The sequence below is a fragment of the Eumetopias jubatus genome, unplaced genomic scaffold (genome assembly GCF_037043125.1).
Source record: "Eumetopias jubatus isolate StellerSeaLion01/CBP00866 unplaced genomic scaffold, mEumJub1_p1.0 scaffold_9, whole genome shotgun sequence".
Classification (NCBI taxonomy): Eukaryota; Metazoa; Chordata; class Mammalia; order Carnivora; family Otariidae; genus Eumetopias; species Eumetopias jubatus.
Genome location: NW_028274815.1, coordinates 105,726,737 through 105,743,332, shown reverse-complemented (window position 1 = coordinate 105,743,332; position 16,596 = coordinate 105,726,737). Strand labels below are relative to the sequence as shown.

Below are 16,596 nucleotides of genomic sequence, written 5' to 3'. Positions count from 1 at the left end.
GCATGTAATAAGTAGTAAAGGATTACTTTTGGGAAAAAATGAATGGATGCATGGAAAAGATGGGTGGGTGGTTGGGTGGGTAGGTGCATATGTGGATGCATGGGAGAATGGGGAATGGGTGGCTAGATATAGCACAGTTGTATGGGTCAGAGGCATAGAAGAAAGGACTTCGCCTTTGCAGACAAATCCAAGCAAACGAAACCGCAGTAGAGGTCAGGTTTCAATAATTGACCACTCCCTTCTTGATTCTCTTTTTGAACCTACAAAACCACAATCCCAAGTATTGGGGTTACATCAGCCTACTGAGTAAACAGGCTTCCTAATACAGCCTAACCCTTGGGGGGATCAGGGAGCCTTCGACTTCTGCCTAGGAAAGCAGTTCGGACCCCAGCTATCACAATGACCCCTTGTACTTTATCCGATATATAAAAGGAGCAAGGTGTGAGGTGGGATGCTCAACTCCTGAAGCTGAGCAGGAGCCCTCCTCCAGCAGCACCCCAGGTCAAACCCGGCTCCCTCTGGGGAAGGTGGAGTGGCTCTACATAGCTCTGGGAGACTGTGGATGTCAAGTTTGCAGTCTAAGACAGTTGCATTCAGTAGGCTGATTGGGGTTGGGGAATGAAAACATAAAACTGTGCGGACTGCCATCTAGTGGATGTTGGGCTGTATAACAGGCCTCCGTGCTCACTCTGGGCTGGGAATGAAACTGAAGAAGCACATCATTAATTCAGCCTTTTCTGTTTATCTCTAGCTTGAACCAGGCAGGCCCTTACCATCCCCCAATGACCTCAAAAGAAAAATACTCATCAAAAATAAACGGCTGAAACCTGAGGTTGAAAAAAGTAAGTCAAAGACACACACCAATGATGAAGCACACACTCATTGTGTGTTTGGACAATTCAGCTGTCTAAAATGAAATCTATTTTAAAACCACGGATTTGGGGGAGGACGGGAGCATAGCAGTGTTGCATATACTTTTCAGAGTGAAGTGGCCACATTGACATTTAAGTGTAGGTTCTTGCAGTGGGAAAAACATATTCATATATTCATAGGATACAGGATTTGGAATGATCCCAAGGCAAAATGAGAAGAAAGTGAAAGAGGCATTATAGAATTTATCAAGATAGAAGGAACCAGCGTTTTATCATTTAGTATGCTTTAAAGTCCTCTTAAAAGCTTTCCCTTTGCAGTTTGCCTCTGTGAGATATACATATCTAGGGGTCCTAGGTGAATGTGTGAATGTGTATATGTGTGGAGAGAGAGAAATGATTTTATATTTCCCCTGTATTTTCCCTGGAGATTTTCTTTGAAAATATTTCCTTTCGGCCAATCTCTTAATTCAATGAATTGGTAGCATTAAATATTGGTATGATTACATTGTGTTTTTACCCTAGGTATTCTAAGTTTTATTTTTTTTTAATTTAAATTCAATTAATTAACATATAGTATATTATTAGTTTCAGAGGTAGAGTTCAGTGAGGCATCAGTCTTATATAACAACCGGTGCTCATCACATCACGCGCCCTCCTTAACGTCCATCACCCAGTTACCCCATCCCCCCACACCTCTCCCCTCCAGCAACCCTCAGTTTGTTTCCTATGATTAAGAGTCTCTTATGGTTTGCCTCCCTCTCTGATTTCGTCTTGTTCTATTTTTCCCTCCCTTCCCCTATACTCCTCTGTTATGTTTCTTAAATTCCACATATCGGTGAGATCATAGGATAATTACCCTTCTCTGACTGATTTCACTTAGCATAATACACTCTAGTTCCATGCACTCGCACATGGCAAGATTTCATCTGAGTAATATTCCATTGTGTGTGTGTGTATATGTGTGTATGTATATACTGCATCTTTAAGTTTTAAATTATAGTAATTATTATTTATTACAGAAGCAATACCATAGGAAAATGAAAACAACAAAGAAAAATATAAGAAAATAATAAAATAGCACTGAGTTATATATTTTACACATAGATACATGTACTATAGCTATATGTTTAGACATACATTTTTGATGAAACTGGGATGTTAAATATACTGATTTTTTTATTATCTTTAATTCAACCAATTGAATATACTTACATTCCTACTATGGTTACTATTACTACATACTAACTTTTAATGTATGAAACACTGCAAAATTGATTATGTGGGATATGCTACCATTTAACCGGTGCCAAATTGATGGATTTTCATTTTACTGTAAAAACAGTGATAGACCTGTGTCAGTGTTCGTTTTATACATTTGCGCAGCTTCTCCTTGGAATCAGTTGGTGCAATTCAAGCTGGTTGGCCAAAGCATGTATACATTTTATATTGCGATGCATCTTGTTATACTGTCTTTCAGAAAAATTGTACCAATTTACACTCTCACCAAAATACAGGAGAATGCCTGTTTCCAGTGATATTCTTATTGCTGGCACTTGGCCATCTTGTATGTGTGTGTGTCCGACTGGTAGAAGGAAAACGAGACTGTAGTTTTTTGATAGTTATGTTTTTAGTAAGTAGTTCCTTGATATATCAGTATCGATAAAGTGCTTCTATATGTTTTTCCATTTTCAGAATTCTTTCGTCTAACTGATGAATAAGAGCTTTCTATACGTGAGGAGAATAATCTCGGGTCTATCAGTCACAGACATTTTTTTCCTGAAGTTGTGTCAGTCTCCGGTGTGCATGTCTCTTTTCCATCACTTTTATATCATTGGTCTCCAAACCATGGGCTTTTGTCGCCAAGCCTTAAATCCTTTTCAGTGACTGAGCCTTCCTCTCAAACTTAGGACCAGAATTTTGGGCATTTCACCCACACTCCCATAGTTCCTTCATCAAGTGTAGACAATGTGATGGTTGCACGTCCCGTGAGAAGTCCAGCCAGCAGGTCCGGGTGAGACAGTGGCCTTAGGAACATAGCCACTAGGAACTTAGACAATACATTCCCTTCTCAGTGTTGATCTTAGGATTCCGGCTTTGCAAGTCATCTAGCATCTGTCACCATCTCCTTCCTGTTTGTTTTGAATAACAGAACAGCTCGAGGCTTTGAAAAGCATGATGGAAGCTGGAGAATCTGCCGCCCCAGTTAGCATCCTCGAGGATGATAATGAAGAGGAGATAGAAAGTGGTGAGTTGGTTTTCTTTTAATTTATGTGTCACAAAAATACTTTTTAAAAAAAGTTTATTTTTAAGTACTCTCGACACCCAATGTGGGGCTTGAACTCATGACCCTGAGATCAAGAGTCGCATGCTCTCCAACTGAGCCAGCCAGGCGCCCCACAAAAATATTTCTTAAAATAAGAAAAACATGAGTTTGTCTCCGTGGACTCTTTTATATAATGTGATGGCTTAATTCTTATTAGTCAAGTGTGTATTCATGCACCAAGCTTTAATCTTTTGGTATTTTTTGGTATTTTTTCCAAATGTTCCTTCCAGTTTACCTGGGTACTAGATTTTTGTGGCTTAATCATCTCCCTTCCTGTTGTGCATTCAGCTGCTCAGCAGAAATTCACAGCCAGAGAATCCTTGCTGTAGAAGGCAAGGGGTTGGAATAAAAAGAACGTCTTGTAATCCCTTCCTATAAACAAAAGCGTAAAACTTCAGGGTTGTTAATGACGATAGTAGTAAGGCAAGTTACAGGGAAAGGAACATGAGTAGGGACCCTCAGGTAAATGATGGGTTTGTGTGCACACATGAAATGAACTGGAAATTCAAAGCCAGTATTAAAATTTCAAGTTAAAATTCTTTCAAATAACTAACCAGAATTATCAATATAGGTAAATAATTTTAGCAAAGGTAGCCTTGCTTAAAATATTTGAATATTTGCTACTAGCTTCTATTTTTACTTGGGCCATATAGCCACAGCCATAATGTTTGGTTTTAAATGGGTCTTTTGAAAGGTTTGGAATGTTTTAGAAAATTATTTCTCCACTATGTGGTGTGAAAATTGATTAGCAGAATGACTTGGCCTTACATTGTGTGTCTATTGGTTGGACAGTGCCTTGGATTTACATAGTGGTTTGGGGCTAAATAATGTAGAAATGCTAGCAGAAACTCTTCATTTATTATATGAACATCTGAAATATACGAGTAGACTTTAGGAAAGTTTGATACTCTAGGTGAAAACCTGAAAGCTATGAGAATTAATCTCAATAATAAAAATGGTTTAATAAAGATGACTCACTATGGAACAGACTTCACCATGATGGTGTGTGTTGCATGTCCAAACCAGGGGTTCAACTCCACTCCCAGAGAATAGGCTTACTGACTTATTTTCATATGTTGTATATGGCAGGGAGTGTCTAGGAGGGTGAAGATAGCTGGAATTATTTAATTGGTGACTGTTACAATGATCTATTACTGTGTAACCACCCCGAAATCTAGAGGCTTAAAAAAACACTTTATTACTTTCTCTCCTAGTTCTGTGGGGGCATCAGGACTCCCTCAAGTTTCTCATGCATTTGCAGGCAGGTGACATCCAGAGCTAGAGTCATGTGAAGTTTCAGTTGGGCCGGTTGTCCCAGATGGCCCACTCCTGTGGTTGGCAGTTGCTGTGGGGAGGTCAGCTCTGAGGACCAGAGCAGCTCCATGTGTCCTCTCCATGTGGTTTGGGCTTCTCACAGCATGGCGGCCAAGTTTCTAGATGGAGCACGCTGAGAGCCAGTGTTCCAAGAGGCAGAATGCGGAAGCTGCTAAACTACTTTAAGAACCATGCCCAGGGGCGCCTGGGTGGCTCAGTTGGTTAAGCCACTGCCTTCGACTCAGGTCATGATCCCGGAGTCCCGGGATCGAGTCCCGCATCGGACTCCCCCTTCTCTGTGGGGAGCCTGCTTCTCCCTCTGCCTCTGCCTGCGACTCCCCCTGCTTGTGCTCACTCTGTCTCTCTCTCTCTATGTCAAATAAATAAATAAAATATTTAAAAAAAAAAAAAAAAAAGAACCATGCCCAGAACTGGCCTATCATCATTGCTTGTATATTTTGTTCATCAAAGCAAAATTAAGGCCCGCCCACGTTCGAGGGGGTGGGTGAGTGGCAAGATCACATTCTAGAAGAGCATGTAGGAGAGCGGATATCGGAGCTGTCTTTGGAAAATGCTATCAACCACGATGCCTATTATTTCACTTTTTTTTTTTTTTCAAATAATGAACCTAAACACGATTTAAGAATACTATTTGAAAAGGTCAATAAAATACTTCTAAAATTTGAAAAGATGAATATTATAACATTTTAGACATTACTAGATCCTACAATCCAGTAAAACAAACTGCAGAATACTGGACTAAATTAACAAGGAAAATAATAATATGAATAGCAACCACCGTTGTTGTACTAACTGTGAACAAAGCAGTTTGCATCACCACCTTATCTAATCTTTATATGGCCCAATGAAATAGGTATCATTACACTCATTTCTGAGATAAGGAAGTTGAAGCTTAGAGAGGTAAACAGTCTGCACATGACCCCACAGCTGATGAACAATGGCACTAAGATTCAATCCCAGAATTGCCTGACTCCAGGTTCAAGACCTTTTTTAACCTTACAATACTGCCCTTCTAATATACAGGAATACGAAGAGAACACAAATACACAAAATTGTTAACATTTTTTTCTCAGAGAAAAAAATGTAACTGATGATAGTCAAAGATGTGAAATTTCTTAAACACACACTAATCAAAGATGAGGGTCAGTGTGATTCCACTTATCATCCTTAAGGGTACTTCCCACCTTTTATGCATATGTTCATTATTCCTACAAAATATTTGGCTCTGATGGTTCCCATGTTGTTCAGTGTGAACAGAAATAATCATGGGGGATAGCATACATGTAGAAAATTAGCTGAGAGGACAAAATCATCCACTTGAATTTCTGTTTAAGGGTATACAGGTTTCTGCTATACCAGTTATATATTCTTAGGTTCCCTCAGTGATGCCTGGCTTAATCCTGGTCAACCAGTTGCCTATAATTACCCCTGTGTCACAGTACGATCCTACTATACATGAATGACTACAGTCTCTAATTTAAATACTTCAACACAGCAGGCAAGAGGAAACCAAGCATAGCTCGAAAGGGTAGCCCTGCCTGAAGGCTGTAGAAAATAGAAAAGGCCCCTAGTCAATGAAAGCATGTGCCCATTCATTAGGCAGGATTTAGATTCAGAAGGACACGTGGCTTCCAGGACTACGTGACAAGCAGTGGGGAATGCCAAACCTGTGGTTGTGGGGTATGTCTTGTGTATCCTTGCACAATCAAGGGATGGCAACATTCATTCATACAACTCTTCTTCTTTTTAAAAGATTATTTATTTATTTATTTATTTGAGAGCACGCACACGTGCAAGAGAGGGAGGTGGGGAAGCAGAGGGAGAGGGACAAGCAGACTCCATGCTGAGCGTGGACCCCGATGCAGGGCTCGATCTCAGGACCCCGAGATCAGGACATGAGCCAAAACCAATAGTCAGACACTTAAGTGACTAAGCCACCCAGGCACCCCTTTTCATACAACTTTTTTAAAGTCAAGTCTCTACCACTTGTGTGGGACACATTCCTTGACGTCTAGTAGTTTATATCTGGCTGGCCAGGTTAGACTAAGAGACATATGAACTGGAAATTTACTAATAATGTTGGGAAGTTTCAAAATCTTGGTTACAGACTGTAGGTCATGGAAGTCCAGTGGTCAGGGAAACTCAGTGTCATGTTAAGAGCCCTGTGCTAAGAATCCAGAGAAACCTAGGTCCATACTTTACTCGGCGACCTTGGATTTGTAAGTCATATCTCTGCATCTGTTTCCTCATCTGTAAAGTGGACACACTGGACTAGATTTTTTAAAGACCTACTCCAGCTCCTTAAACCCTTTTTTTCCTGCCAAAGGCCTATATGACCTTTTGTTTTTCTCTTTGTAATCATCTACCTCCACTCATCCATCCATCAAAATACCAGTTTCAAAACAGGAGGGTGTCTGTCTGTCTTGCCTCACTTTTTTTCCATGTCTGGAATAACACTTTGCCAAAAGCAGTCCCTCAGGAAATTCCAAATCTAAGACACCATCAGTTGAAAGACACCATTATTTTATAACTAAGGAAAGAAAATGCTTCCAAGTAATTGTAAAATAGCATTGATTAAAGAGCACATTACAACATCAGAAATGCATCTTAGAACTGATGAAATAATTTTTCATTGATTCTTGTTCTTGAGTTCTTTGCACATTTTAAACATGCTTTAAAAAAAATTTCCAATTCTTACGTGTCTGCTTCCCCCTCTCAGGAGTCCATACTCAGAAATTATTTCACTGTTTTTTCCAGTAGGGATCACTCATGCCCTGTGTTGTGACAGTGTGAATTTGTGTTGGCCTTGTCCTGAGGCCTGTGGGTTTCTCCTGATCTTGACAAGTTTTTAGGCAAATTCCTAACCTGGGAGCTTTTTTGCAGAGTGGGGAATCATGGGAATCCAGATCTCACACCAGCATGTGGGTGATTCTTTGTCCCCTGACAGCCCTGGGATGATACCAGCCTTGGGAAGATACCAGAGTTCTTGTCACTTTCTGGACTGGTGGTCTGAGTCCTCCTGTGCCTCCTTTCACAGCCAGGGCCATGTTCCTGGGGCATCAGCTTTATTTAGCACTCACTTCCAGCCTCCCAATTAGCATGAGCCCTAGGAATGATTTTCATGTCTCTGAAACCCAAGCCAGGGTTGACAGCTGGTTTACAGGTGCGGTCCAGTCCACCCAAGCTCTTTGTCTTTTATGTCACACCACTCCCGGCCACAAGTCACTGTGCGCGCAACATTCAAATATACATCTAGTCTCTTTTTTAGAATTATCAAGTGTATTTTCCTTTTCTCGTATCTTCCTTGTGTTTTCCCTAAGTCCCAGGGAAGCTCAAAACACCCTGTGCAAGTCACAGATATTCCTGAGTGCTTGAGGCTTTAATTTTTACAGTTAGTGCACTGGGATGGAAATCATCACTCACTTAAGAAGAATGCATTAAGCAACACGCATGTCAAACATCATGCTAGACGCGAGAGAAATAACAGCTAACAAGATGTGCTCCTTGGCCTTGAGAGCTAGCGAGAGTTTTACTTGAAAAAGTTTGCCTATTTAAATGTTCCCATCTTCATTTAGCTTCCTCGCCCTCTGAAGGAGTTTATGCTCCACCCAAGGTTCTGAAGAAGATCTGACTAATGGGCAGTAATTTGGCTTCATGGATTTTCCTTTTGTCTTTCACACAGCTGACCAAGAGGAGGAAGCTCACCCTGAATACAAATTCGGAAATGAACTTTCTGCTGATGACTTGGGTCACAAGGAGGCTGTTGCAAACAGTGTCAAGAAGGTCAGAGTCTCGGTGTCCCTTTTTTCATGATTGTCAAGAAGTAGTAGCAAGTAGTTAATGAATTTTAAAAATGTGACAACCACAAGAAAATAAAGTAGCCTATAATTCCCCTTCTATGTTCGGTGACCAGAATCAGTATCTTAATGCAAGCTATGCATAATAATAAGTTAGAAAGGACATTTGAATTGCTCATTAGCCATGCCCAGTGTTGACCACCACCTATTTGTCCAGTATCCTTTAAGTAATATCATTTATTGCATTATTGTAGGTGAATAGGGAGATGACAGCAGCAACCTGGGAACAGAGGTTAGCCTGTTGACCCACCCGATTATCTCAAGCAAGTCCTCATTAGAAAATCAGTCCCACCACTTAGATATCTCCTCTCCCTCGTAATGTAGAATAAACATGGAAGTTTTTCCATCCATCCAACTGTTTAGCCGAGAAAAATGGCCATTATGTACCTACTGTGTGCAAGGCATAGTCTAGGCCATAACAACCCCAAAAAAGATCAAAACAGGCTGTTTCTGCTCTCATGGAGCTTATAGTCTGATGGCAGCTTATTGGAAGGGAATAGGAAACAGACAACAAACCATCAACTATATGATTACAATTTGTGAAAGTGCTAGTATGAAACTAAAAACGAGGGCTAGAATGGAAAATCATGAGGTTGAGGGAATAAGGACACCAGAACCCCAAAGGTCAAGAGGAACCAGCCATGCACAGAAGTAGAGGAAGGGCCCAGCTATGAGACAACAGCAACAGAGACACTGAACAGAGTGGGCTGAGTGAGGGGCAGAGGGAAACAAGATGAGATTGTACCGGCAGGTAGGAACTAGATGATACAGGATTTGGGAAGCTACTAGGAGAAACTCAAATGTTAATTCAAGTGGAATCTGAAGCCACTGAAAATATTTAAAGAAGGGAGCAATGCAGCCTGATAAGAGTTTTTAAAAAACACTCCGTGTGACCGTATGGAGACTGGTTAGAAGGGAGCAAGAGTGGACGCGGGAAAAGCAGTTAGGCCAGGCTGTTGCACTTAGCCAGACCCCCAAGGCTTAAACCGGACAGTAGAAACAGGACTGAGTGGGTTCAAGGTCTACTGAGGAAACAAAAATGATCCAACTTGCTGATGGACTGAAGGTGGGCAAGTGAGGAGGAAAGATAAAAATGAGATGACTCTCTGGGTCTGAGTCTGAGGAGCTGGGTGGACAGTGGGGAAGACTGGAAGAGAAAGAACTCAGTGTCTCAAGTGGGACAGGGTCTTTGAGGCCAGTGAGGTACTCCAGGGGCAGGCCGCCTAGGCACCTGTAGCCTTGACCCATGACACTGCTTTCATGTCCTACCTGTGTTACCTCAAGCAAGTCACTGAAGCTCCCAGTGCCTCGGTTTTCTCAGCTGCAAAATGAAGAGGATAACACCTATCCCGTTGGTCTGTTGTGAAGAGTCGATGGGTCTAGAATATGTAAAGAGCTCCCGGTGGTGCCTTGCACATGGTCATCCCCATTAAGGCATTCATTATTGCTGCTTTATTATCATTTTCATCTTCACCATTGTGAGCATCATCATCGCCTGTATCTAGAATTAGAGGAGAGGTGGGGCTGGAGATGTAAACTGGGAATTCAGGAGATAGGATTTAAAGCCGTCGAAATAAGTGAGATGATCCATGGGAAGAGGCAGAGAAGGCAGGCCGGAAAAGAAGAGCAAGGTATGGCCCAAGAGGTAGGAGGGAAATAGATGAGATCAAGGAAGCCAAGAAACCAGGGGGAAGACGAAAAGAAAGGTGGTTTTTTTTTTTTTTCCCCTCCAGCTTAATTGAAATATAATTGACACATAACATTGTGTAAGTTGAAGATGTATGGGTGATGATTTGATAGATTATGAAATGATTATTTCAATAAGGTTAGTGAACATATCCATTGCCTCATAATTACCTCTGTGTGTGCGTGCACGTGTGCATGTGGTGAGAACATTTAAGATCTGCTCTCTGAGTAACTTTCAAGTATACAGTAGAATGTTAACTATAGACACCATGCTATTCGTTAGATCCCCAGAACGTACTACTCTTATAACTAGATGTTTTGTCCCCTTTGACCAACACCTCCCCATTTCTCCCACCTCCTGGCCCCTGGCAAAGTGGTTGGTTTTTGACCACTGTTGATAAACTCACTAAGAAGACTCAAGAGTGTCCATTGCTGGCAACATGGAGGTCATTCGTAACCTTGTAAAGAGAAGTTTCAATGGTGTGGTGGGGGCCACTGAAACAGATGTGAATGAGTAGAGGCTATACTTTTGAGAAGTTTTGCTATAAAGGGAAGCAAGGTATAGGCTGGTAGCCATAGCAGTCTGAGGAGTCAAGGGAGTGTTATTTTTAGAATGAATGAATCTGGAGTGTGTTTGCAAACTTTTGGAAATGGTGCTGTAGAGAGGGAGAGATGAGTCTTGCAAGAGAGAGAAGGGATAACTGCCTGTGAGTTCCTGGAGAAGGTCAGAGTGGATGGTATCCATGGTGATGTGAGGGTGTGGTCTTTGATGGGGGCAGGGATTCTTAATCATTGAAGACTGGATGAAGATGCCAGTAGCTGCATGCATTTGGTAGGAGTTGAGAATTGGAGAGTGTTTGAAAAGCAAGGCCTAGGGAACACTTTGATTACACCCTCCCTCTTCTGATAGAGAGTATTGCCACTACTTGGAGACTCTTGGATGCCTACTAAGACTCAGTGCCTACCTCGTTGCTCTCTTACCACATAAAGCCTTTATCAGTACCCACACATGAGTGTTGAATCGAGTAACCGTTCATGCTTGCCTGCCCTTTTCAGATCAGGAGAGGTGGCCACATCAAATTATTTTCCAAGCCCCATGATGAAATAATTAAACTACTGTAAGGAAACATCTAAATAGGAAAGACCATCAACAAAGGAGGGGAGATAATATTAAGATTTCTTTCTCTGGTATGTAAGTCAGGCTGTTGTATCTTTCCAGTACTTATTTTGTTGATGGCTTTATGTCATCAATGATTTTCCACCTTCACAAATAAATACAATAATAAGCTTACATATATTTAAAAAATATATATATATATATGGCTAGTAAAATTGGGATTTTGCCCTTTAGAGAAGTAAACAAATTATTATCTTCCTCTAATTTAGGCTTCAGATGACCTTGAACATGAAATCAACAAAAAGGTAAGAAAATCGTTACCTGGTACAATTTGTTTTCATTACAAAATACCATATGTGCCCCTCTAATATTGAACAGTTTGTATTAAATGATGTTACCTCTGTCTCCCCCTCCCACCTCACCCCATGGAATGTCAGGCTTACTGTTTATCATATTCACATGCTTAATGCATCTAATTACAGGAGTCTTCAAAAGAATTATTCACAGTGATGAAGTGATTAAATCCTGATAAAAATCACAAAACTAGGGCAGGTGAATAAGATGATTTTCCTTAAAAAAGTGTTTAGTGCAGTCAGGCCCTTAGTTGGCATTAGAGATTTCATTCCTATAATAGGAGTGCATAATCATCAACACATTGAATTTGAAAATAAAAATGACCTAATAGGTCATCAGATGTTCCAGCATACTAGAAAGGTGGTCTTGTTTCCAACTACACTGGCATTTTAAAAGATCATTAGTTAATTTCACACTGCAGGCATTCTAGGACTTTTATTTGCTGTTCTTAGATATTGACTTTATTACAAGTTGAGTTAAATTTTTAATTTCTTTTGTCCTCTTTGACATTCTTCATGATACCACAGTGGTTTTATAGAGTAAATGCAAATGGTTTATCATGGTGTTGAGACTGGTGGCCGTTGCAGGCAGAAATTTGCCTTGTAATTTGACTCCCATTCTTCAGAGCTTCAGAACATCATGTCTGGCTATCTGTGGGGCCCTGTCTTATTTGGAATGATACCCTATCTTCTTACTGTCTAAATAGTGAGTTTGGAATAGTTACGGGTAAGTCTGATCTCAATCCCTCCCATGATGTTCATGAACTGCTCTTCTAGAATTTCGGAAGCTATTGAGGTCAACAAAGCAGAGGTTGGTGTTTGGTCACTGCTATGTATTAGCTAAGTAGCTGTGGCCAAATTGCTTTAATCCTCAAGGCCCCAGTCTTCTCACATGGTCAGTGGGTGGGACTCTAATCCTTACTCCACATGATTACTAGCAGTAATGAAGTTGTGCATGCAGGAATTCAGCCCAGTGCCCAACACATGGTCCTGGTGTTACTTACCATCATTAAATATCCAAGAAAGCAGTCAGACATGGCCTCTGCCCTTGTTTAGGTGAACAGGACATATAAAGAAATGACTAAAAATAAAAACAAGTTACATTATTTGATTATCTCAGGTTTTTATTGGTGAAATCAGTTTGAGGATTTAGTCAGATTGTTAAATCATCAAATAAGACAGCCTGACCATTTTTTTAAACTAGTCCATTCCTGTAAATAGTCCATAGGAATGGACTAAGTGGTTCATCTACCTGTATCAATCTATGCAGGAAATTGTGGCACAAAGTGGAAAAACAACTTCAGTGTGTTTCAGAATCCCCTGGAGGGCCTGTTAAAACATACATTCTTGGACCTCATCCTCCAAGTTTTCCAATGAAGTAAGTCTTCATTGGGTTTTCAAAGTTAGCTCTCAACAAAATGTGGATCATTTTTGAAAGTATTATTTTTGTTGTTTATTTCGTTCCGGTTTACCAAGAAATAAATCAAAATAATTTGCCTCTATGTAAAATAATGCAATTTTGACATGTCCTCTGTAGTGGCTTATCAGATTATTTTCAGAATAAGCTTTTTTAAAAAGTACCATAAACTACTTATGTATGTGGCTTAAATTCTAGACCAGTATTAAGCAAAGTATGGTCCCCAGACCGGCCCCATCATTAGCACTTAGGAGCTAGAGGAAAGGAAATACTTGGGCTTCCCCCCAGACTCACTTCATCGGAAACTCTGAGGATGAGGTCCAGGAACGTATGTTTTAACAAGCCCTCCAGGGGATTCTGATACACTCTGAAGTTGTTTTTCCATTTTGTGCCACAGTTTATGAAATTATAAATGATAATACTTGCTATACATTTCCATAGATTGCTGTGAACCTCAGTTTACTTTCTTGACAATTTTAAAGTCCTTTGGCAATCTTAAAAAAATGTGAGAGAAGGCTTATATTTTGTTATTATCCCCTTTTATATTATTAGGGGCTATAATAGACATGAACTTTTTTTTTTTTTTTTTAAGTAGGCTCCGTGCACAATTTGTGGCTCGAACTTATAACCCTGAGATCAAGAGTCTCTTGCCCTACTACCTGAGCCAGGCAGGCACCCCTAGACAGGAACTTTTAAAATTATCCTAGTAGCAAAATTGAGGAAGAAAGGGTCTTTATCTTTCAATTTGTGTGTGCAAATCATCTTTAGTGAGGATGTCTGTAGCATGTACCTGTCCCACCGAAGTCCTCAACACGCATATTCCTTTCATTGTGCTTGTAGGGCCTGGTTACTGTGGAAGATGAACAGGCATGGATGGCATCTTATAAATACGTAGGTGCTACCACTAATATCCATCCATATTTGTCTACAATGATCAACTATGCACAGCCCGTAAAGTTCCAAGGTTTCCATGTGGCTGAAGGTAACACCAAAGGTTAAATTCTATTGCCTTTTTTTGTCTGCTTCTCTTTTATTATGCTGATGAGCTGTGGTCTGACTTGTCCCCATTTTTCTTTTCTGGGCACGGGCCCTGTTCCACCTCACCCTGTTTTGTATCACAGACTATGCATGTAGCCTCGTGTGTCCTTGTCATGCAGAGGTATTGCCTTGTCGTTCCCTACATCATCCACAGGGTGGCTCTGAAAGACTGGATTTCTTAGCACTAGGAGAGCTTAGTATCTCTTCTTGCATTCGATGTATTTTCCTAAGACCCCTTTTAATCAAAAGCGACCTCCAAAAATGGGTACGGTATTTTTAAACTTTCATGACCCTTTTTTGGGCTGGAGAAGCCACCATCGGTCATCATATATACATACCTCAGGGGTGGCTGTGTGGGACGTATATACATAATTTGTTCAATGACTCCAAATTTAATCCATCAATATTTAAGTCAGCTGTCTCTATCCACAGGACGTTAATGAAAGTAGGAGCTAGTAATATGATGACAGAACATCAGCCTCCAAAGCCTCGTGATTTGGGATGTAATTATATTTATTGCTTGTCTTTCCACAAGGTTGGATGGGAGCATTGCTGAGTGCATCTTTATTTTTCTTTCCAGAGCGCAATATCCATTATAACATGTCTTCTTTTAACGAGTCTGTCGGTCTGGGCTACTTGAAGACACACGCAATTGAATTTGTGAAGTATCCTTATGTAGTGAATGGAATGAACAGCTGGTGCACTTTGGGTTTGGCAGGAGTCTCTAAAATAGATAAATGGCTAATAGATAATTGTGGGTGTAGAGCTATTTAAATAATATGTGTGAAAGACCACAGAAACTGTGAAAATCTGCCCAAATGTGAGTTGTTTTTATAGTCTACACAGTGAACTCTGGTTTTTCTCCTCGGCATCATTCATAAATGTGAAATTTGCTCTCTTTTATCTATGTGTTTCTCATTGTCGGTCTAGACCTTTGTTGTTTATTTATTACTTCTGGAATACTCTTTCTTCTGCCATTCTCCTTAATAAGTTACACAGTTATAACAAACGGCAAATGAGCCGCATTTACCCCAAGGGAGGCCGGGTCGATTCCAGTAATTACATGCCTCAGATTTTCTGGAATGCTGGTTGCCAGATGGTTTCACTGAACTATCAAACCCCAGGTAGGAACTGATGTCCAGTGACCTCAAATTCCAGGAGAACACTTTGACAGGATGGTGCCAACAGTTGCCATCCAATGGCCGTGGGCATTTTTTTTAAAGGAAGCAGACATATGGCAAAACAATGTGATGTTGGATTTATGTAATGGTGAGATATGAAAAGCCAAAAATAAAAGCCATAAAAAGGGTGGAAGACAAAATATTTTGATTTAAATTGAATTTCCTCTCATAATTACCACAACTAATCTGCCAAACATTGTCCCCTTTTCCAAAATATTTCTAATTCTTCTTCTTTTTGGATCAAACTTATCTTCATTTCCAGAGACGGAATTAAATGAGAAAAAAAATTTGAATATCTCTGTACAGTAACTATGACTCATTTCTCCTTTAGAAAGTACCCTTCCTCTGTTAACATTCAGTGGGTATCAGTAACACAGCACCTCATCATAAAAGTACAGAATATTCTAGAGTAGACTCCACTAAAACAGTATGTAAGGATTTATATATTCTTAGAGGCACTAATCCATAACTTGGTCCTCCAAAGTGTACTCAAAGGCAGGCTTCCAATATATGATCTTTTCCCCTCCCTGGAAGGAGAGGAGTAAGTTTTTAAAATGCATAAACAATTTTATTTTTAAGTTTTTAAAGTCTGTTTAAGAGCCGAGGATCACAATTTTAAGATTAGAGGTAGAAGAGTACTGGGCTCTAGTTATTTACCTAAAAGAGGTAAGAAATATGCCACAAAACCGATTCACGTGCTGTGGTTAATTCCATAGCCTGGTCCTTAAAATTGGCAAAACAAAGCAAAACAAAAACTTCTTGCTCAGTCCTTTGCTATATGAGGGGTGCCTCCCATGTTTCCTGATTTGGGAGGGCATTTTCCTTTTCTAGTCCAGCCACCATACTTTGAGAGTTTCTATCCACCTTGTTCCCTATTATCTGGACTGACTGAAGGGTCTTTTGACTTCCATCCCTTTGCCATAAAGGTGGCCTTGATCGTACTTCCCTCCCCTTGGTGGCTCCTTCTCAGGGACCAGAAGCTGGAGTCAAATGTCTGCACAGCATCCGCATCAGTCCTTGTTATACTGAACTTTGACCAGATATCAGTACAATCCCATAGTATTTCTAGCAGAAACCAAATAAAAGGGTACTGCTGATTTTACTTTAAAAAGGGGGGGGGATGGGAGGTCAAGTTGTATTTTCAGTTGTCCATCCATTATATGGATTAAATGATCCTAAACCAGTTTATTCACTAGGTCAGCTTATGTTTTATTCTATAACATTAGGATCAACCACAACATGTTGAAGAAAGAAAAAAGAAAAATCTACCAGCTTGTTCTTTTTTTTTCTTTTGCTAATGAAAAAAGAGAAGATTGTATCCACTTGCAAGAGAAAAATCATAAACCATGCCATAAACCAAATCATAAACCATAAACCATAAACCAGTGTAGAATGCTCCCTAAGTCTAAAAGTAGGA

General features: G+C 40.2%; 1 protein-coding gene across 5 annotated transcripts in view; it reads left to right on the top strand.

The window, feature by feature from the left end:
• Positions 1–16,596, top strand: part of PLCB4 (phospholipase C beta 4) — a 171,595-nt gene that overhangs the window by 83,562 nt on the left and 71,437 nt on the right. For 2 of the 5 annotated variants that reach the window (XM_088026249.1, XM_028112976.2), the window contains exons 15-21: positions 752–842; positions 3,022–3,117; positions 8,213–8,313; positions 11,460–11,495; positions 13,801–13,942; positions 14,579–14,663; positions 14,998–15,122. In XM_088026249.1, the coding sequence (XP_087882375.1) occupies positions 752–842; positions 3,022–3,117; positions 8,213–8,313; positions 11,460–11,495; positions 13,801–13,942; positions 14,579–14,663; positions 14,998–15,122 (676 nt within the window). Of the gene's footprint in view, positions 1–751; positions 843–3,021; positions 3,118–8,212; positions 8,314–11,459; positions 11,496–13,800; positions 13,955–14,578; positions 14,664–14,997; positions 15,123–16,596 lie in introns of all 5 variants that reach the window. The other 3 variants (XM_028112973.2, XM_028112974.2, XM_088026248.1) reach the window with 2 other exon arrangements.